The 22,638-nt window shown below is 39.7% G+C and overlaps 1 protein-coding gene across 1 annotated transcript; it reads left to right on the top strand.

The window, feature by feature from the left end:
- The first annotated feature begins 7,986 nt into the window (after positions 1 to 7,986).
- On the top strand, positions 7,987 to 21,370 carry tlr2 (toll-like receptor 2). The gene is made up of 12 exons (XM_082523546.1): positions 7,987 to 8,067; positions 11,855 to 12,135; positions 12,978 to 13,134; positions 13,300 to 13,449; positions 14,005 to 14,211; positions 14,304 to 14,426; positions 14,552 to 14,702; positions 19,006 to 19,170; positions 19,279 to 19,458; positions 19,536 to 19,676; positions 19,753 to 20,261; positions 20,865 to 21,370. Exons 2-12 carry the CDS (start codon positions 11,856 to 11,858, stop codon positions 21,265 to 21,267), a joined length of 2,466 nt encoding a protein of 821 aa, XP_082379672.1. The 5' UTR covers positions 7,987 to 8,067; position 11,855; the 3' UTR covers positions 21,268 to 21,370.
- Positions 21,371 to 22,638: the final 1,268 nt, after the last annotated feature.

The raw sequence follows: 22,638 nt of genomic DNA, 5'->3' as shown, positions 1-22,638 counted from the left end.
CAAAAAATTCATCCAATATGAGACTGTGCAAAGATCAGAGACACTTCAAAAACGAACAAAACAAATAACTTGAAAGCTTCATCTTCGACACTGCAGGCCTCAGTTGGCAAATACACTGAATGGATTGTTTGGCAGAGTTGGCAGGAGAACAGTCCCTCTCTACAAAGGCTATAGCATCATGCCTTAGATTTGCAAAGTTGTATCTAAACGAACAATAAGATTTCTGGAACAATGTCCATTGGACAGAAAAGAAAAATAATTGCGGGTGTCTGGCCATACTGCACAGCATGGTTGGTGAAACCAGCTCCAGGTCTGGGCAACAGCTTTCAGTCTGTAGATCAGATGGAAGAAACTGTAAAAAAAAAAAAAAAAAAAAAATGGAATAATTATGTTTTCTGTTATTAATTTTACAGGAAAAGAGTACGTAACAGTAACAACTTCTGTTTAATCACCTGGCAAAATATTTATTACATTTACAGATCAAACGGGACCCACAACAATTGAGAAGAGCAATTACATAAAGTAGGCAGGCGATGTAAATGTTCTTTTATGTCTTTAAGCTTAACCTAGAATTTACTTACAGGTGCATCCTCATTGAGAATACTGTATTAAAAACATGGTTAGCGACAAGACTGACATATATTCAAATAATGTTTGTGGAAATGCACAAAACAGTAATAAAGTAAGTCCAAAATCTTGTCGCATACACTCTTAATCTGGCATATCAGATCCAGAGCTTTGTGAACTGTGTGCTGGTTGAAGCCAGAAGCCTTGGCAGAACACAGGGACACAGGGAAGTGGTGAGCCTTCACTTCCACTTCCTCCTTAAGAATGACTTGGTGACTTTCTATATCTGACATGTGGCTCTAGTCTCAGCTGCGATGCATTTAAGCATCGCAGCTAATTTTGGGATGCTTTTGCATTTATGTTGAAAAAGAATCAACAACAAGAAATCAATTTTTCAAGTGTTATATGACATAAAGCAGCCATATCATACTTTCAAATATTGCCCAACTAAGTACTTTGGGTCTACCTAAAGTAAGGTTCTTTAATGTCCTCCGGAGAGGTTTTAGTTCTTTTCAAAGATTTGGTTCTTTTTGGTCTGCTCCCTTTGAAGAGCCAGCTGGCACAGCTCTCAAATGGCTCTTCATTTAGTATCTCTCAGCGCCTTCAAATACAAAGGATGCATGTGTGACATGCTTATTCAGTGTTTTCATAAATGTCTTACTTTTTGCATTTGCTACTGCTGGTAAGAATAGATATGGTGTTTAAAGATTGGACAAATGTTGTTAGCCATTTTCCATTTTGGAGGAGTAATTGGCTCCTTACCCAGTTTCTCATTAACACTTATCCGTTTGCCTTGGGTCATTTGTTTTGGAATAAATGCACCCATTTTCCTAAATGTACAATTATTGAATTGCTGAAGGCCAGTGTATACCTGCAGTTTTCGGCAAGACAATGGATACTATAGAAGTACTCAAAATGGGAAACTGCTCTAGGGTCAGTGGCTGGAGGAAAAGGGCAGATCTCCTCCAGCTGTATGGACGAGTGAGTGTATATGTTTATTGTTGACCCTGCTCTGATTGATATTTTCAGTTTGTACATTTTGCACTCAGTTTTGCAGTCTTTTTCCTTTCTGCAACAACAGAAGGACAATGTTTTTGAATTGCAGCCAGTTGTTCCTACTTTCTATTCTCTTAACTTTCTCCTAACGTGGCTGAATTTAAATCCAGGTCCCCAGCTCTCTGTGCTTACCTGGCCTCTACCACTACACTACCTGCATGGATTCTCCACAGAGCTGGCTCACCTCAACGGGAGTCGGCTCTTCTCACACGCTGCAACAACAGAATGGCACATCACTATTTTATGAACCCACATTGAACTTGAACTTGAAGTAAAGAAGTGGGGAGAAAAAATAAGAAGAAAAAGTGGGAGCAACTGACACAGGCTGCATTCTGGTTGATGCACAAGCACTTACCAGAAAAGAAGAAAAGAAGACAGAGAAATGACACAATATTGGAAAGCACCAGAGTTTAAGAATAACTAATCATGGTAAGCCCATCAGCAGCCTATAGTAGCATAACTAAGGGTTGAACTATGATCCCACAATCAAACCTCCAACTGTAAGTTTTACCAAAACTTTGTATTTCAGACTTTGATTTTAAAATACCTTTCCTCGCATACATTGTTGGGTTTTGGATGGCAGGTAATATGGGAAAAATATTATGTCATTCTTTTGTTCCTGTTAACACGATGTTGTGGCTTTTTAGGGAGCTTTTAGTGACCTAATAATAATAATGACTTATAACAATCAAGCCTAGAAGTAATGAGTGCATGAAGTAGCTCTTTAGCATCACTGTAAGACAGGGGTGGTCCAGGCCTCAAGGGCCGATGTCCTGCAGGCTTCAAATATCACTCTGGGTCAAGACACCTGAATCAAATGAGTAGTTCATTACCAGGCCTCTGGAGAACATCAAGACATGGTGAGGAGGTAATTTAGTCATTTAAATCAGCTGTGTTGGATGAAAGACATCTAAAACCTGCAGGACACCGACTGGCCCTCGAGGCCTGGAGTTCCCCCACCCCTGCTCTAAGATATTTCAGGATGTGTCTACTATTACTGATATTTCTCAAACGAAGCAGTCCTACATATTTAATGTGTGTGTTGAAGAACATATATTGGCCAGAAATGACTTCAGGACTTTTCACCCTGTTACTGAAAACCATGGTACTGTTATGTGTATGCAGCTAGATACCATTGCCTCTTTTTCACTCGTACCTACCCAGCTCGACTCGACTCTAATCAGTCATTATAGCAATGCGGCTGAAAGTCCTGTAACATCATTTGTGCGTGACACAAACACAACACAACCACAATGGACATTGACAATAAGTCCTAGAGTGAGCAGCAGGTACTATTGCGTCAGAGCTGTAACCACGATGTTTAAGAGGCACAAAAAGAGACACATATGAGTCATCATCTTATCATGGTGGAGGGGTTGAGTGTCCCAGTGATTCCGGGGTTATGTTGTCAGGGACGCTCGCCCTGGTCTCCCGAGGTGGATTTGTCCTGGGTGAGGAGTCAGAGTGATTCAGCTGACCTCTATTAGTCCAAGGGGCCTAGCCAAGTGCAGCCGTAAGATAAGGCACGGGCCTGCCCTCCTGAAGGTCAACCACCTGCAAAAGTACACACATCACATTTAGAATAAAATTATTAAAATAAAAAATAAATAAATGAAGCTTAAAGCCAACTCTCATCCTGTAGCAAATGAAAAGAGGTGGGTTTTAAGAAGTGACTTAAAGTGGACAGTTAGGAAGCCTGTGTAATATGCAGCTGCAGCAAATTCCCCAACTTAGGTGCTGCCACAGCAAAACCTCTGTCCCCTCTGAGCTTTTGTTGTGTCCTCGGCAAATTCAGGAGCAGCTGTTCAGTTGACCTGAAGGACTGGGAAAGTACATGCAAATGTAAGTGCTCAGAGAGATGGGATCGGGCAAGACATTTTAAAGACTTAAAAACAAAATAATTATAAATGAACTATAAAATGAACGGGCCAGGCCAGTGAGGCCAAAACAGAAGAAAACAGGCCAAAACTCTCTTCTGTGTATCAGTTAAAAGTACAGCTGCATTTTTGCACCAGCTGGAGACAAGACAGGGAAAATTGGGAGACACCAAAATAGAGCACAGAGGCACTAATCATGGCAGCACAGGAACAAACTGAGCACAAGATCCATAGAGGCAATGATAATGACAAATTTCTGAACAATTTTGGTTAATCAGTCGTGAAAAACACATGGTTGGAAAGACAAAGGATATTGCAGCTTCCTTAGCACCTCTGCAAACATTTGATAAACTTAACGTTGTGTGAGCCTTATAAAGAAAACCCAACAACAACAAATAAAAATTTCACCTTTCACACTCTGGAAGTGTTTTTACAAACATCTATTTCCTGTGGTTGAATCTTTTAAAGATGATATGTTAGACATGAAGCCACAACTCTTGTGACATAATGTTCGTACTTCAATTTTGAAGGATATTTCTTAAGAATACAACCGCAGCTGTTGGCTAATTGACAATACTATGATAGTGAGGTTATTTGCAAGTAAAAGACTTACATGCTTTCCTTGGGTATTTGTATGAATTTTACACGAACCCTGGCGTATAACACAGGCAGACCTCTAGATGCATTTTAGTGAACTATAGTTACAGTGGTTAGCATGATGCAAATCAACTGTACCAGCCAGCCTTCCCCAGCACTGATCCCTCAACCCACTGCTCCACCCCTCCCCTTCAGCTGAGCCACAAACCACAACCCGTCACATTCAACTTTTACATACGTGTTAAATGATATTTGACCCGTTTCATATTTTGATAGCATAAAAAATTACCATAATTATGATTACAGTATTTTACCATGAAATGTGATGCCTTTTCCTGAATTGACCCAAACTCCACCATGATAAGCATTTTTTGTAGCTGGTCACCAGGTCTGCACACATGTCGTGAGGCATTTTGGCTCAGTCCTCTTTACAGAAACTCTCTAAATCTTTTAGGTTTCTCGGCTGCTGCTTGGAAACTCCAAGCTTCAGCTCCCTCAACAGAAGTTCTACCAAGTCGAAAGATTAGCTATTCCACTCTATGAGCTTAATGTGGTTCATTTTTAGCTACTGCTTACCTTGCCAGTATGTTTTGAGTCATTTTTGTGCTGTTAAGCTGTTTCCATCTCTGTGTGACTGTGGGGATGGTCTTCTTTGGGTCACAGTCCACATTACGTTCCCTCCAAAGCTGTTTGGTATGAATTCAACCTGCATTTTTGTCTTCTTCTGACCACAGCATTTTTGATATTCTGTGTCTATCTTAAAATAAGAGAGAGAAATGAATCTACCATAAAATTAGAGACCATAATTATTTCCTCCATTTTAAGGAACTGGATTTTTGTTCATATTCTGGTTCTATCTTAAAAAGAGAGAGAGAGAGAACTGAAACTACCATAAAATTAGAGAGTTGAATTATTTTCCCCACTGTGAGGAACAGTGGTTACACACATTAGGAACAATTTACTGTCTGCTACCTGAGAGCTAACTGAGATTAAAACAATACTCAGAAGTGGGATTTGGTTGTGGTTGTTGTTTTGGTGGTGTTGCTGGTTTTCTACTATAGGTCTCGTCCCAAAAGCACACACATTCATGCAGCGCTTTTATCTATGTCTGAGTGCAATCTAGCATTCACACATGCTCTGATGTATGCATCAGAGGCAACTTTGGGTTCAGTAACTTGCCTGTGGATACGTAAAGCGTCATCCACCAACTTTCCAGTTGGCAGATGACCTGCTCTACCACCTTAGCCACAGCTGATCCAATTTTTTTTGGCCCAAATGTTTGCTGGTTGACCAAAAATTCTTTATTGTTAATACAATAACATTTTATTTGTTTGTTTGTTTTCTATCATCTATATGTCTTAGAGTGGACAAAAACTTTTATTTTGGAGTGGCACAAATAATTTGTGTGCCTTCTGATATGATGCAGCACACCTGATTGTTCTGTAAATAGTTTTAAATGGTTATATAAAAAACGGCTGCATTTTATGCTCTGAGTCAATAAACTTAGCTAGCAAAGGGAGGCATCCACACTTAAGCCAAATCTGGTAGGAAGTGCCCTCACCTCTACTAAACCCTTAGCTGTCAGTGGGTTTCTTTTTTTGTTTGTTTTCCAAATAAGATCAAAACTCAAGAATGAAAATCTTTCATCTTGATTTTGCACCCTGGCAACTGGCAACGACTGCTAGCCGACATAAAGCTGTAGGTAGACTTTAGGTTTTAAGTGAAACTGGTAATTGCTTTGCTTTGGTCACTAGATTGTTGCAGTTACTTGTTGTTTATTAAATATGTCCACTGACTTGAAAACACTGCAACTACAACCACGAGATCCAGCATTAGAGAAACTGTGAGGCAAACCAGGCTACAGTCCCATCATGTGGTAAGATACCTGTATTGCAAACTACCATGCAGGTATAGTCACAATTTGGATTTTTTAGGAAAATTTAGGGGCGTGTGTCATGGTTCCTCAAATGTTGATTCTGTGTCGAATTTTATTTCTTTAGTTTCTGTCTCAATGTTGTTTCCTGTTTTATTCTTTATGTACTTTGTAGTGAATTTAAATTTCGTTGTGTTGTTATTTCTGATGTGTTCCCATTGCATTTCCCACCTTTTCCCTCTGCCCTCATTACCTGGTGTATATTTATTGCCTCCACTTGTCCTTTGTTGCAGTCTCCTTCAGTTCTGTGTGCTCCATTGCTCTGTTTCCCTGGATTCTTAGTTTTGTATTATGAAAGACTCCAGCATGAAAGCTGCTTTGAGTTCATTTTTTGACTCATGAGTCCTGGTCCTAATCCTCCCTGCCACACAGTTGTTTCATGGCATTGTGATTGACACGTGCTGATATGGGCAACTGTAGCTGGTCCTCACCTCCAGTAATTGGAGTTACTGTACTGGAATTATTTACCATGTTTGTGCCTTTTTATTGTCTTGTGATTTTTCATTTAAATGTGTTAAGCGACCATTTACATCACTCTGGTTAAAAAAAACAGGTTGTTTCCTGTAATTTTGCAAAACAACATGGAGGATTTCACCAAAATCATGCCAACAAAAAAGAAAGTTTTGAACCCAATCTTAAAAGTAGAGAGGGTGTCTGTCTCAAACTGGGAGCTGGTTGAAAGCAGACATGAAAACTGAAGGCTCTGCCTCCCATTCTACTTTTAAATACACTAGGAACAACAAGTAAGCGCCTGCAGTCTGAGAGGGAAGTGCTCTAATAGGGTGATATGGTACTAAAAGGTCATTAAGGATGACCTTATATTACCTGTTTATTCAAGAGGAGAAGGAGTATACATTCATCTCTGGATTTAGCAGGGAGCCAGAGAAGAAAAGCCAATATAGGAGACTAACAGGGACTAAATACATATTAGTCCCTGTTAGTATTCTTGCTGCAGCAAATTGGATTAACTGAAGTCTTTTACAGTAGTTCAGCCAAGAAGTAATAAATGCATCCCGAGCCATAAGAGAAAAAAAAATGATATAAATAAATGGTGAATGACCCTGTGTACTGTCATCATCAGTCTCTCAAATTTTTTGAGAAACTGATGATCCCCCACCCGACATGGACTGGTGTCAGTTTGAAACGCTGAAACAGATCGCTATGTCTGTTTCCCTACAAGTATGACACAGTACCCTAGGTTATTTATTAATAAGTAAGCCAAAATGCAGAAGAAGTCTGCGTGAAAAACTAAGTACACCCTTACTGCTGACTGATGATGATGTACAACAGAGCCGCCTGTATCCCGTTTTTCAGTTTTAGTCAGTTTAACTATCATCAGCACTGTGTGAAATCAAAAAATATTTATGCTCGTCTGGCCATTTTAGCAGCGAGCGGTTCGGGTTGAGGGGAGGAAGACAGGACACTGTACACTATAAATATAAAATTTTATTTATTATTTATATGATTACAATTAACTTTATCCAGTAACATCATATTAAAACATAGACAAGTGCAATTTTAATGTATATATAAATACATATGCTCGCCTACAAACTCGGCATGGTAGTTGTTTATGTGTGCCAAAAGGAAACAGGAAATCATTGTGGTCATGGTACTGTGCACACAGCGGTTGAAGCATGTTCTGGAACTGAAACCATGTGCATGATAATAATTTTATAATACTGGTTCTTCTCCAGCCAGTTTTTTTTTCCTGATAACAAATAGTATATGTGATTAAATTTAACAAAGTGTAACACAGTTTATTTTTCTCTGAATATAACTTAGCCTAATATAATTTTCAAATTTTAGTTTAGAAAGTCTGAAAATAGTTAAATAGTACATTTGAAATATATTTTTAAACTTTTGCACTCACAAGGTTTCCTCCCAAAGTTCACGTCACGCTCACTACCTCTTTTCACACTTGGTTCCAGCTGTCACCCCTGAGATTTATACTTCCTCTTTATGAAGTCATAAAACACTTCAACTCATCCTGTTGTCTTTAACGAGTTTCAGCAGTCAGCTCGGCAAAAATATAAGGTAAGACTTTGACAAACTTCTGACAGAATCCTAAAACAAACCATGAAAAAAACTTTATGCTGTAAAGTTTTGCTGATTTTTACAAGATTGTTTCAGTTTTTATTTTTAATTTTGCAGCAGCAGTGATGATACACTGATTAGCTCTGTCACAGATAGAGAAAAAAGGAGAAGAACTTGGGCTGAGTGCTGTAAAAGGCTCAGTAAAAGCTGTTTGCACACCAAACTAAGGATTGCTTAATGTCCATCCACCACCTTCCACCAAAAGATAAATATTAAAAATAGTTTTATGGTGACATACTGCAGAGTAGCTGCATTTAATGTGAAAGTTGAGGTTCCGAAAGTGCATTTCTATCACCGGGATTGAAAAAGAATAAGAATAATAAAAAATTAGAAATTAATTAGGACTTTATTGTCAATATTCAATCCTATACAATGGTTTCTGAGTCACCTCATTTTAAAAAAACAAGAAGAAAAAAAGAAGAAGAAACAGGTTCAGGGAAGAAATACTGTATATAATCACTTCTGTTTGTGTGTCTGTCTGTCTGTTTTTTAGCAGTCTAGCATCCACAGTTTTCAAGATATCGCTCACAAATTTAGTGTGGTAGATACCAACAACAGCTCAAGCTAACTGAACTTTGGTGAAAATTGGATAAAGATCACACCAAATGTGAAAATAAGTTTAAACGTTATAATACCCACAACATTTTATGGATCGTCTTCAAAGTTCACAAGCACATGTTTAGTCCTAGGGGACACGAGTCCCTGGGTTGACTAAGCATTTGACCATAACCTTCATTTATAGCGCCCAAAGTCAGAGTTAAACTTGAAAAAAAATAGAGAAATACATCATGTGTAGGGGCATGGGGAGATCTGTATAACACACCTTTTTATTTTCTCAATACGATCCCCTATGACATCACAATGATGCCATAAAGTTTCTCAGTTAAAGTTATTTATAAATATATCCTAAAATCCCAAGTTTTTACAGCTTAGGGTCACTTGAATTAGAAAAAAATTATTTTCCAACTTTAAGCTGTTTTAATCTGTTTTAAAGAGCTCTTTTTTAAGTTCTTTAAAACATTATCTTTAAAGACAAAATTATATGACTGTAGTGGCAATTCCTTTACTTTTGAATGATCAAACGTCCCACAACTTAAAGTCCACAAGCCACTGCTGCACTGAGGTAATATTTCGTACGCAGGCAAAAGAAGTCCATTGTCCAAACCTTTTAGTTGAGAGTTTTGGTTTTGGTTTATTTATCCATTTGGCAAGCAATAACAAGATCCTTCCTACTGCTTCTCCTGCTCTGGTAAAAAACCATAGGCCCACCCCAATGCATGCTGGTCCTATACCAGTCTCTTTATTTATAGAAACAAAATGGCTCTACAGCTCTTACTGACTAATTTAACAAAATAACAACAAACAAAACAAATCATTTAAAACAAAATATTAACCAACAAATAAACCCCAAAATATAAATAAACTAACAAACTTTAACTAATTTCAAAAAAAATAAAATAAAAAAATAAAGAACAAATAGCTCCAACAATGACTTTACAATGAAAAACAAAGATGAATAAACTAGAGTAGATTTCCATATTAACAATGCTGACATCAGTGATGTCAGCATTGCGGATTGCTAATGTCAGTATTAGCAATGCTGACATTAGCATAAAGCTGTTCTATGTTTCCCCTTCAGGGGGAGTTATGGACTACCTGAGTGCTCTTGTTGAAATGTTCAAATACAACTGGAAATACAGTATATTAGGCAAAGAAGTTTTAAAAAAAAACCTTAAAAATTAGTATTTGGCATGACCTTTTCACAGTGTCAAAAACAGGAAAAAGTTCCCTGTGATGATATCACAAGGTCATTTTTAAAGTCTGCAAGTGAAATCAATTGAGAGCGCTGCAAGTCCTTCTGTGATGAACTCCATGAAGACGGGGCAGATGAGGAGAATGCTTTTTGTCTGAGCTCTGTATGAACAGGTGAATCTAATAAAGTCCTGAGTCATGACTAAACTGTTTCTGTAACATGTAATCTGACAAATAAGAGGGGAGTAAACCAGAAACAGATTAATATATGAAGATATAAATGAACCATCCTGAATAAGGACAGTGGGGACAAGTCAACAGTGGTGTGTTAAAGGTTTACATCTGGTTATAGATTTTAATGCCCCATTATAAACACAATCCAACAGATGGAGAGAATAAGTAGATATATGTAAATTATATCACCATAATCCAGAAGGGGTAAAAAGTTGGCAGCAACAAGCCTTTGACTTGCAGTGAAAGATTTCATAAAAAGAACTTCAACATAAGCCTCAATTTGTTTATCAGGGGTCAATATGTAGCTTTAAGGAAAAACTATTATCAATCACAATACTGTAAGTATTTGTATGAAGCCACAGTTTCAACACAAATTGTCTTGAGCAAATACAAGAGAGGTAAGTACTGCAGGTATGCTGTTTCTATTTGAGAACAACATGATCTTGGTTTTTTTCAGCAATTAAAATCAGTCTGAGCTGACACAGCTGTGACTGTATAAAATCAAAAGCCAGCTGTAATTCTTTAAAAACCATCTTGATGTTTTGAGCACAATAAATAATTGTATCATCTGCATAGAAATGTACAAATGCATTAAAATTATGTCACAAGCTATTAACATAAATAGTAAATAATTCCAGCCCCGGGACAAAATTCAAAGAAACCTCGAATTCCTGCAAAAATCCCCGGATATGGTATTTGTTTTGCTGCGATGAAACATGACCTTCACTGCAGGATGTGAAACAGATTTTTGCCATATTTATGTACATCTGTTCAGATCACATTCAGCCCCGGTTTCCTGTCCACAGCTTCATATCTGTGCTCATCCGTGAATGCAACATCTTGACACAAATCATATACCTTACAGGCCTTTCTTTAGGACCTCACCTTTATGTTTAAGCTAGCTTTTAAGCTTGGCGAAGGTGTTGATCCCTGTTTGTGTGTGTCCGCGTTAATTTGCAGAACAAAAATTTGATCCTAATGGGATATGCAGCCTGGTTTAAAATTTGCAGTGGTGTATTTGGCTTTTTGGACCCACCTTTACATCAGTTTCCACATCAGTTACTACATATTTCTATTTTAACATTTGGAAAATTCCGTATGGAAAAATAACTTTAAAAAACAATTACAAATATCTGTGTTATATTTTATACATTTTACATTTTACATTACATTTTACATAATATGTAAAAATGTATGAATCGAGTTGTGATTAATGTATGAAAAATGCACAAATATTAGACAAGCATTTGCTATTTCTGGAGTGAAAGGTGCAAAGGTTCTTTCATTTATTTTTCCCATGGGATGAACTGCTCTATAAATGTATAAATATAAAATGCTGACAAGTCAATGCTTTGAGATGATATTTGTTGCTTCCTGCTCTGATTTCAATGCACTGGCTTTGTTCAAAGAAGATCAATACCCTGGAGCCATAAGAATGGAGGCTGTTATTTGCGACATGACTGAAAACTTCATGTGCTTATGCTTTAACAGATGGAACCATTAGGTGTAGGGTGTGTGAGAAGCTGAAGACATCTCTGTTTTCTGATAACACCTTTCACTTTTGCAGAATTGTGTTGTGAATGAAACTTTTTAGGCTTCCTCTTTGAAATTGTGCTTCTTCCCTGTTGTTCTTTCACTTCTGTGTGTGGGTCCTCTGCAGTCTGAGAAGTATGACTCACTTTCTCCCTGATTTATAAATCATCTCAAACACTACTTCATGTTCTTCACTGATTTCATGCAGCATGAGACGTCCAACCAGCTGCTCCTCTGCTCTCTCCTTCATCCTCGTCCTCCTCTTCCTCTCTGAGAGCTGGGGCCAGAGGTTGAACACAGACAACAAGAAGCCATCCTGCGACCACTGCAACCAGCAGCTCTTCTGTAACTGCTCCCACAGTGGATTCACCAGTGTTCCCACTGTAACAGGCAGTGCCTTGAGTCTTGATCTTTCCTTTAATAAAATAACAGCTGTGACGAATGATGACCTGACGGGCCACATGCAACTGAAGGTTCTTGATCTCCACGGTAACACATAAAGTATTGATTGAGTGGGTGTTGGTGGAGGGGCAAGCTGTGGTGATGGAAAAAAATGAGAAGAATACCAACAGCTAACTATAAAAAATATTCTTTTGACAACATTTTATTTTGAAAAGTGAGACTATTTCAGCCTTTTTATCTGCTTTTTCTGTAACTAGTAGGATCATCAGCATATCCCAATGGACAAAATACTGGTTTTGTCTACTCACTCTGTATTGTGCAGGTGTTGTTGCAAGTTAAAATTTGACAAAAATCTTTTTTTTTCTTTTTAAATAATGGGAGTCATTTGGATTTGTGGTTGCATGTTTTAGTCATAAGGGATGTAATTTGAAGCCAGAAGTCATGTTGTAGTGATAGTCCGACTGGGTGAAAGTCTACCAAAGTCTATACATTTGGATGTGTAAATTATGCACGTCAAGGGACACGATGGCCATGAAACCTTGTCCTGAAATGTACTTTAAAACATTGAAAAGGTGATTTCAGGTTAAGTGCATGGCATCATCACACTCTCACTTGAAGACTCTGGGGGGAGGCAGTCATGCATAAAATGTGAACTATGATTGTGAAAAACTTGATCCAAAGTCTTGTTATATATTTAAATATTTACTTTACAACAAAGTGTGCCATGAACAAGGGCTCCCAATGACATTATGATGTTTTGTAACAAGTCATTACAAATCCTTTATCTGCTACAGTTACTTTTTACTTGTTTGTTTTCCAGTTGCTACAAAAAAGACTTGGCAGAGCTCTGGGATTTCAATTCAGTGTTTGATTTTCATCAATAAAATGTGTTTACAATTTGTTTTAAGATAGATGTTACTATCCTCCAGGCAATGGCTTAGCTGAGATCCATCCATCAGCTTTTGACTCTCTGTGGAGCCTGGAACAGCTGGATCTCTCTTACAACCAGCTGACTATGCTCAACCACAAATGGTTCAGCAAGCTGGAAGCTCTGCAGCAGCTCAACCTACTCAACAACCCATACAGGTAATAAGCTAAAGGTACCAAAATTGTGACAAGACAAAAAAAAAAAAAAGTTGTTATTATTATTATTATTATTGTTATTATTATTGTTATTATTATTATTATTATTATTATTATTATTATTATTATTACATTATGGTTATTTTCTTTTCCTGTGCTCTCATCTAGTTACCTCGGTTCTCCTCCAGTATTTGGGGCCCTAGTCAGACTAAGGAAGCTGGCCCTTGGAGGTCCTTCTCTGAAGGAGCTCAGGAGAGGAGATCTGTCTGGAGTCACCCAGCTGGAGGAGTTAACTGTTCATGCAAACAACCTGACCAGGTTTGCACGGGTTTTGGTAGTGGTGTTAAGTTACTGTCTTTATTAGTGGTGGTAGCTTCAAATTAGTATCCTTTATTCTAACTGCCTTGAGTCTTTTTTGTTTATGGTTAACTGTAGTGAGGCTATGAATACATTTTTATAGGTGGCTATAGATGGCTAAACGTAAGTTACTTAGTAGGTTAATGAATCAACACGCTTTATGAATTTTCTTTGCTATTGCAAAATGTAACCGTTTCCATCTCAACTTCAGAAATGTGTGTCAAAATAATGAAGAATAACTAAGAGACATCTTTAAAGACTCCTATTTGTTGCATAACTCTTTTATATATAATTTCAGTTATATATAAAAGTTACTTTTTTTAAAAAGTTCTTTAAAATGTGTTGGTTATGGTCTATTTTTATAGATTCTTTATACTTATTTGGGCTAACAAACCAACACTTCTCTATGTGCTTTTACTAAATATACAAATCAATATCTGATGCTTTTATTATTGTGTATACTGTCTTCCTTTTCACATATCCTCAACTTTTAGCTTCTGTATCTTTCTTCTGCAGCTATGACGCTGGTACATTAGCACACATTTGGCCGCTAGGTCATGTCACCTTGAGTCTCCATGGTCCTTTTCTAACAAATGTGACCTTGGCTGGGTCTATGATTGATGATGTGTCATATCCTGAGACACCCATCATTCTGAAAGACATCAATTTGAATGGAGTTCAGTCTGTTCAGCCCTTTAGTAAGGCAGCCAAAAGGAGGATCAGGTATGGACATCACTTCTACTTGGGTAAAACTAATATTCTAACAAACTGGGAAACAAACAAACCTATTCTTCTTCTGTGTTGTAACTCTTCAGGTATTTGACCCTACATAATGTTTCTGTGTCTGACGAGGCTATTGTTGACTTACTGGTGGTATTAGATGGAGTTCCACTGACCAAACTTACCATAGAAGATGTCACACTGATGGGCGAAGGCTGGTAGGAAAGAAGCACATTATCTTTTTGGCATATGTCCCAGTTAGCAACTTTGGTTCAAAAGAAACGTTTGTGTATTATACAGGAAATTGAAAACAACAAACTTGTCTTTTTTTGGTTGGGGTTAGGTGGGGGAAAGCTAGCCAAACTGATCACAGAAGCATAGATGAGTTCTACATCCGTAACCTTTTAATTCTGGATGTCTACAAATTTACCTCACTTCTACAATTGGGTTTTCTGCTGGAGTATCCAAGAAGGGTGTCTGTCATAAACGCCAAGGTAAAAATAATTTTCTCAGTATGTTCCTAACTGTGGAAACAGACAGCTTAAATCTCTGAGACAGCTTTCTGTATCCTTCCCCTTCTGTATCCTTCCCATGATGGTGAACAGTCTTTGTCTTCAGGTCATTTGAGAGTTTTTTGAGACCCACATGTTGCTACTCTTCAGAGAAAATTTAAAGAGGAGGGAAACTTACGATTGACAATGTTCCCTCTGCTGGCACGGTCTCTGCGCACTGAAAGTTTGCGTTGCACACAAAGAAAAAATCTAACCTGAATTGAAATTAAAATTAAAACTTCAACAATTCCGTTTTGCAGTGTTAGTCAGTGAGTGACTGGCTGCTCCCGTATGGGATTAGAACGATGACACCTTATCCCATAGTCCAGCCAATGATGTGATTCACATTCGTATATACGGAGCTAATCAACGTTGTTGACAGGCTATGACAGCGTCCTAATGTGCCCACACCGGTGTTTTAGCTAGCAAAGCGGCGTGGCTGATGTGGAGTGAAGCCACGTTAATGACAACGTGTACAACCCCTGGAGATGTCGACCAATCAAAAAATGATATGGCAAGTTGTTAAGAAACGGGGGAAGTTTTAGGAGTGATGGCGGTGTTTTGAGATGTGAGAGATTTGTGACGTTTAGCGCAAATCTTGTGTAGTTAGTGTGTAGTGTAGTCAATAGTTTTGTGTGTGTCAGAACAATGAGGCGACTGCTGAATATTACAGGTGTTACAGCAGTGATACATCTCCTGTTGTCAGGACTGCAGGTATCAGGCTGTTGTTCTCCTTTATTTCATAGTAGACAGAAATTATTTTTGGAGTGGCACAAATAATTTGTGTGGCATCAAATTTGATGCAGAACAGCTGATTGTGCTGTAAATATTTTGAAATGTTTATTTTTAAAAAATGCTATTAAAATGCCAGTCTCTAAAGTGACCAGCTCTGTAATGTATGCTGCTTGTGTAACATTTTCAAAATCAGAATCGTGTTTATTGGCCAAGTATATGTGCAGACACATACAGGGAATTTGGTTCCGGTAGATGGTGGCTCTCAAGCACAGCAATGTAAATCACACACACACACACACACACACACACACACACACACACACACACACACACACACACACACACACACACACACACACGTGTCTATATATACACATTACACATACATACACAAAGCTGTGTAAACCAACTATAAATAACGAATCTAACTTATATACATAGAATACAGAAATGAAATGAGGTGAAATGAATACTACAGAATGTACATAAGGTGCAGCTGCAGTCTGGCAGTGGCAGTGGGAGCAGTGTGACAGGTCAACTGTTAAGAAGGGAGATGGCGAGGGGAAAGAAAATGTTCCTATGTCGGGTGGTCCTGGTCTGCAGGCTTCTGTACTGTCTGCCAGAGGGCAGCAGATCAAAAAGTCTGTGTGCAGGGTGTGAGGGGTCTGTGATGATTTTCCCTGCCCGTTTCCTGGTTCTTGAGAGGTACAGATCCTGGATGGAGGGCAGGGGGGCGCCGATGATCCTTTCTGCTGTCCGTACAGTCCGCTGCAGTCTGCTCCTGTCCTGTTTAGTGGCTGCTCCATACCAGACTGTGATGGAGGAGCACAGGACAGACTCAATGACCGCAGTGTAGAACTGGATCAGCAGCTCCTGTGGAAGACTGTACTTCCCCAGTTGTCTCAGGAAGTACATCCTCTGCTGGGTCTTTTTGAGGATGGAGTTGATGTTGGTCTCCCACTTCAGGTCCTGGGAGATGGTTGTACCCAGGAACTTGAAGGTCTTCACAGTTGACACAGGGCTGTCTGATATGGTGAGGGGGAGTAGAGTTGAGGGATGTCTCCTGAAGTCCACTGTCATCTCTACAGTCTTAAGAGTGTTCAGCTCCAGATTGTGCTGACTGCACCAGAGTACCAGCCAGTATGCAGACTCATCACCATCTTGAATGAGGCCAATGACAGTGGTGTCATCTGCAAACTTTAGGAGTTTGACAGCTGAGTTCTTGGAGGTGCAGTCGTTAGTGTAGAGGGAGAACAGTAGTGGTGAGAGGACACATCCTTGAGGGGCACCAATACTGAGGGACCGGGTTTCAGAGGTGATCTCCCCCAGCCAAACTTGTTGCTTTCTGTCTGTCAGGAAGCTGGTGATCCACTGACAGGTAGCTGGTGACACGCTGAGCTGGGAGAGTTTGGAGGAAAGAAGTTCAGGCACAATGGTGTTAAAAGCCAAACTAAAGTCACAAACAGGATCCTGGCATAAGTTCCAGGATCCTGTCAAGGTGTTGCAGGATGTAATGCAGCCCCATGTTCACTGCATCATCCACCGACCTGTTTGCCCGGTAGGCAAACTGCAGAGGGTCCAGCTGGTGGCCAGTAATGTCTTTCAGATGGGCTAACACCAGTCGTTCGAAGGATTTCATGACCACAGACGTCAAGGCGACAGGTCTGTAGTCATTCAAGTCATGTGATGGTGGTTTTCTTGGGAACAGGGATGATGGTGGAGTGTTTGAAGCAGGAGAGAACTTCACACAGCTCCAGGGATCTGTTGAAGATGTGAGTAAAGATGGGAGCCAGCTGTTCAGCACAGGTTTTGAGGCAGGAGGGTGAGACGCCGTCTGGTCCGGGGGCTTTCCTAGGCTTCTGTTTCTGGAATAGTCGGCTCACATCCTGAGTGTGTATTTTGAGTTTCAGGGAGGAGGAAAGGGGGGTGGAGGTCATTGAGTCTGGATTGGGGAGGGTGGTGGTGGTCGTTGAGTCTGGATTGGGGAGGGTGGGGGTGGTCGTTGAGTCTTGATTGGGGAGGGGCAGGGTGAAGGGGGGAGAGGTGGAAGGTGTGTTGGGGGTCAATGTCTGAAGCAATGTCCCTGGGGAGGGGAGGGTGGGGCGTGGGAGTCTGTCCGTCTCAAACCTGCAATAGAAAGTGTTTAACTCGTTGGCCAGGTCTTTGTTTGCTTCACCAGCGCGACTCCCCCGTCTACGTCTTCTCCAGGAGCCACAGAGAGCTGCTGCGCCTCCAACTAAAATCTCCAAAAAACTTTCCGGGTTTGTGAAAAATGGATAAGAACTATAGTGAGATGACTGCCTGATGTTTAGCAGTTGTTCTCTGGAGAAAGTGATGTAGTCTGAGTGACCAAAAGCGCAGAAAATGAACAGAAACAAGAAAAGTGCGAGAGAGCGCAGTACCGAGGCTGCCATCCGCGGCGCCATCTTGGATGGATGATGGAGAACAAATCTATGGAAAATACTGATTAGTTTACTCTCTAGAGACATTTTTTCAGGATATCCATACAGTGATCAACTATGATTTTGAAAGCCTTGAGTTCACTGTTTTCAGTTGAAGATGGATTTTTTTAAGCTGACAAAAAAAAAATTAGTAAGATGAAATTAAAACAAATCTTTTCTACCGGAACATAAACAGACACCTAGATGGTCTGTTTATTTTTTTACTTATCTTTAGGTCATCTGTGAGTTTGGCTTTTGTGGAGTTTGTGTGAAGATGTGGATAATTTTCAGATCAGCATGTATTCAAGAGAAAGGTTTTAGCTTATAAGTTTTACTTGTATATACTGTTTATACATACCATAGATGAAGATGGCCATTTCATCTAAAAACTCTTGTTTTTATTTTCCCTGACCCTAGTGCAGATGAAAGCAAAGCCAGAGATTTGTTGAACTATTTACTGATATTATAGATTGTATCAACACATCCCTTTCATTTTAAGTTTTCCTTACAGAGTTAACCTCTTCAGGAGACATAAAATCAAACTAAGGATACTTGCAAACATGTTTATAATGCCCTGCAGGGTAGTTGGATGTTCTTTCAAGTTTCTACATGAAACTTTTTTACCTGATAGTTGCTACAATATACTTTGTTCATACTGTTTTCTGCATTGTACATGGAAATGGAAATGATTGCCAAAAAGGCCCCTGTTTCCTGTGCATGCAATATTTACAGCTGTCCACCATTTTTCTTTAATTTGGCTAATCCAGGGTCATGCAGGGGCCCGGAGACTATCCCACCTTATAGGGTAGCAGGGTACACCTCGGACAGGTATCCAGTCTGTTGCAAGACTAACAAAGAGAGACAGATAACTATTCGTTTTCACAATCAGACCTGTGGCCAAATAAGAATCAACGGTTTACCTAACATGTCTGTCTTGTGGACGGATGTTGGAGTTATAATGCAAACTGAAGGAAAATACTAGGGGAGACACTAATGGAACTAGTGTCTCCCCTTACCTTACAGCTTCCCACTTTGCAGTCATATTGACGAGTTTTGGTTCTTTCCTTTAGGTGTTTGTGATGCCTTGTCTTACGTCCCATCTGCTGAAGAACCTGCAGTATCTGGACCTGTCCGACAACCTTCTGACGGACCTGACTCTGGAGGAGACGCTTTGTGGTACAACACAAACTTTGAAGGACATTCGAGTTTTAAACTTCAGTGGAAATGCTCTGAAGGTGAAGTATGAAACTTTAATAAAATCTGCGTTACCTACAAGTATTCAAGAATTCTGAGGATTGATGACGACAAGTACTTTCCATCTTTCATTCCCCATTTCTGTCCAGTCTTTGTCCACCGTGAGCCGACTGGTCACAAAGTTCTCTAAACTGACACACCTGGATATTAGTAGGACCGGTTACAGCTTCATGCCCTCAAGCTGTCCTTGGCCTTCCACCCTGCGATTCCTAAACATCTCCGGGGCAAAGTTCACAGCCATTACCCCCTGTCTACCCCAAACCCTGGAGGTATGAAGACCATGTATTGACCTGGCAGATTGACCTGGCAACCTATTTTTTTTTCCCTTATGCTTTATTCTTTACAGGTGCTGGATTTGAGCAACAACAACCTTAAAGATTTCACTCTACTTCTGCCTGTACTCAGGGAACTGTATCTCTCTGGCAACAAGTTTCTGAGGTTGCCCTCTGGGCTATCCTTCCCCAATCTACAAACCCTGACCATCCAGGTAATAAGTCAGATCATATGTTTATGCTTCTGATCCTCGTAGTGTTTCCATTATGATACACATTTTATTTCCACAGTCAAATACCCTGAACATGTTTGGCAAAACAGACCTCCAGTCATACCAGCGACTCGATAACCTCCAGGCTGGTCAGAATAAGTTTGTCTGCTCCTGTGACTTTGTCAGCTTTGTCCAGTTGGAACTCCGAGAAGGTGGAGGTATACAACTGACAGATGGAGTGGACAGCTACATCTGTGACTACCCTTTCTATCTACATGGACAGCCAGTGGATCAAGTCCGACTCTCAGTTGTCATGTGCCATCAGGTTTTGTTTGTGTCAGTGAGCTGTGGCTTGGCGTTGTTTGTAGCCACTCTGCTGTCTGTGGTGCTGTGGCGCATCCATGCCTTTTGGTACCTCAAGATGATCTGGGCATGGCTCAAGACCAAGCGTAATTCTCGACAACGGCAGCAACGCAGAGATAAGGCAGACACAGAAGCCCTGATATCCTTTGATGCCTTTGTTTCCTACAGTGAAAGAGATGCTGGCTGGGTGGAAAATTTTTTGGTACCTGAGCTAGAGGAGCCAAGGTAAGTTCATCAGTTTTTGTGATATTATTTGACATAATTTCAGCCAAAGTGTCCATATTGTCATTACTGTGTTCATCAGTAATAAAGGTTTCAGTGTAGTTTTTCTGAACAAATACAGCTATCTGGCATTTTTTAAAAGGGTAGTTCTGACATCCGACAATGAAACTGCTCTCTGTGTAAATGCTGCATGATATAGGTAACTAGAGCTTTTGGCTACTGTTAATGACGGTTAAGAAGACAAAATTGGGTTTCAAACATAGTTTAACCTAAATAAACTGAAACACTTCCAAACTGGGTATATCAACCTCTTTAAAAAGCTTCCATTTTTTAATAACCTAAATTTTGGGGTGATGTAGAACACTTGACATGGAAGATCTTTGATCAAGATCTGAGTCCAAACAATGTGTTATCAAAGCAAGTTTAATAGAGTTTTTAAAATTCTTGCATTAACCATTTTTTAAATCATACAGATTTAAACTCATGAAATGATTGCAAAACTTAAAGTATATTAATTATTTTGATTGTGCAGTCTCTGGCTTATACGCTGTATACCAAATTAGAAAGTAGAAAGGCTGAAAGCTGCTTTTTTCTTCACTTCAACAGTGAAAGCAGCTCTGGGACTAGGTCAACATCCCACCGGCCCTTGACTCTCTGCCTTCACAAGCGGGATTTCCTTCCTGGACAATGGATTGTGGACAACATCATGAATGCTATCGAACGCAGTCGGAGAACTGTCTTCATCCTCTCCGAGAATTTTGTGCAGTCTGACTGGTGCCGCTATGAGCTTGACTTCTCTCACTTCTGGCTTTTTGATGGTCAAGCCACTGGTGAGGCAGCCATTTTGATCCTACTAGAGCCATTGTCGAAGGATGATGTCCCCAAACGCTTCTACAAACTGCGCAAACTGATGAGTTCCACCACCTACCTAGAGTGGCCACAGGAGGAAGAGAAGAGGGAGGAGTTCTGGAGGAGTCTGCGCAATGCTTTGAGAGGAAACGATAACTAAAAGAGCAGAATATAATAAAGAATGAGAAGAAAAAGAAAGAGTTGGACAATAAGGGATACAAGAGAGGGATAAATAAAGTCAAAGTAAAGCTGTAGCATCTTAATTCACTGATATCCAAGTCATCATTACTGAAAATCACAATCCTAGCCCCAAACCCCAAATTTATTCCTGTGTTTTGGAGAAAAGCAAAAAGGGTTGTGGTTGTTACCAGTTTCTGTCAGTCCAAGGAGGTGGCCTCCTCCACCAACTAGGACATCATTGTCACTAGGGATGGGAATTGATAACAATTTAGTAATCCCAGTTCTTGTTTCACTTATCAATCTCATTGTCTCCAATGTGAGAGTCACCACCATCTCTAAGCAGCAAATCAAAGACATTAAAATCATGCTAATTAATTACATGCTGTATGCTCAAATATTTGTACATGTCAGAGCCTCTTTGTTGTGATCAGTTTTGGGATCATTACTCGAAAAAAGTAATTATTGCACATATTGCAAAGAACGCTTTTCTTTAAAGTAATGCAGTACATTACTTCATTACAAACAGGATAAAGATGTTTGTTATACTACTCATTACTTTAATTTTACTATTTAAAATTATCTGAAAAACACGTTCACATTATTACCGTTCACAATATAAACCTGAGGCTACAGCCCTAAACACCAACACAAATCCCTATCCTGATGACCAGAGATGGGCAGTAACGCGTTACTTGTAACATGTTACTGTAATCTGATTACTTTTTTCAAGTAACGAGTAAAGTAAGGGATTACTATTGCAAAAACGGTAATTAGATTACTGTTACTTTCCCGTAGGAACGCTGCGTTACTGCGTTACTAAAACCGTGATTTTTTTGCAAGAATGTCTCATGACATTGACGTAAGCGAGTGCGACGTTGGTGACAACAGTTGTCTGCAGATCAACAATGGATCATATATCGAGTGCAGGAGAGAGTATGAGCGTGCAGCGTTTAAAGCGTGGAAGTACTGACCTTACTTCGAGTTTGATTCCATAAAAAGTGACAAAAACATTAGTGTCCGTTGTGCGTGGGAAGAAAACTTCTTTTTACAGCGGAAAAAAACCCTAAACTTCCAAGCAAGCACCACGTAATAGGGCTTTGGAGTCACGCCACAATGCATTGTTGGAGCGCGGCACCATTTTCGGGGTCTACGAATCAAAACAAACACACTGTGTTGGAACGACGACTACAAGATGCTTAAAAGCAGCTCAAAAGAGAATGAACTGTATAGAGACCGATTTCGTTCAGAGGCGAAGCGGCGGTACTTGCAGAAAATAGCGTACATTGGAAATGTGGACCCGTATGAAATACGGCCGTGGAGTAGAAACCCTGTAGACTTAGCGCTATTGACA

Source organism: Aulonocara stuartgranti (genome assembly GCF_965226115.1).
Source record: "Aulonocara stuartgranti genome assembly, chromosome: 3".
Classification (NCBI taxonomy): domain Eukaryota; kingdom Metazoa; phylum Chordata; class Actinopteri; order Cichliformes; family Cichlidae; genus Aulonocara; species Aulonocara stuartgranti.
The sequence above is the reverse complement of the archived record's forward strand: the minus strand, read 5'-3'. Positions and strand labels throughout refer to the sequence as shown.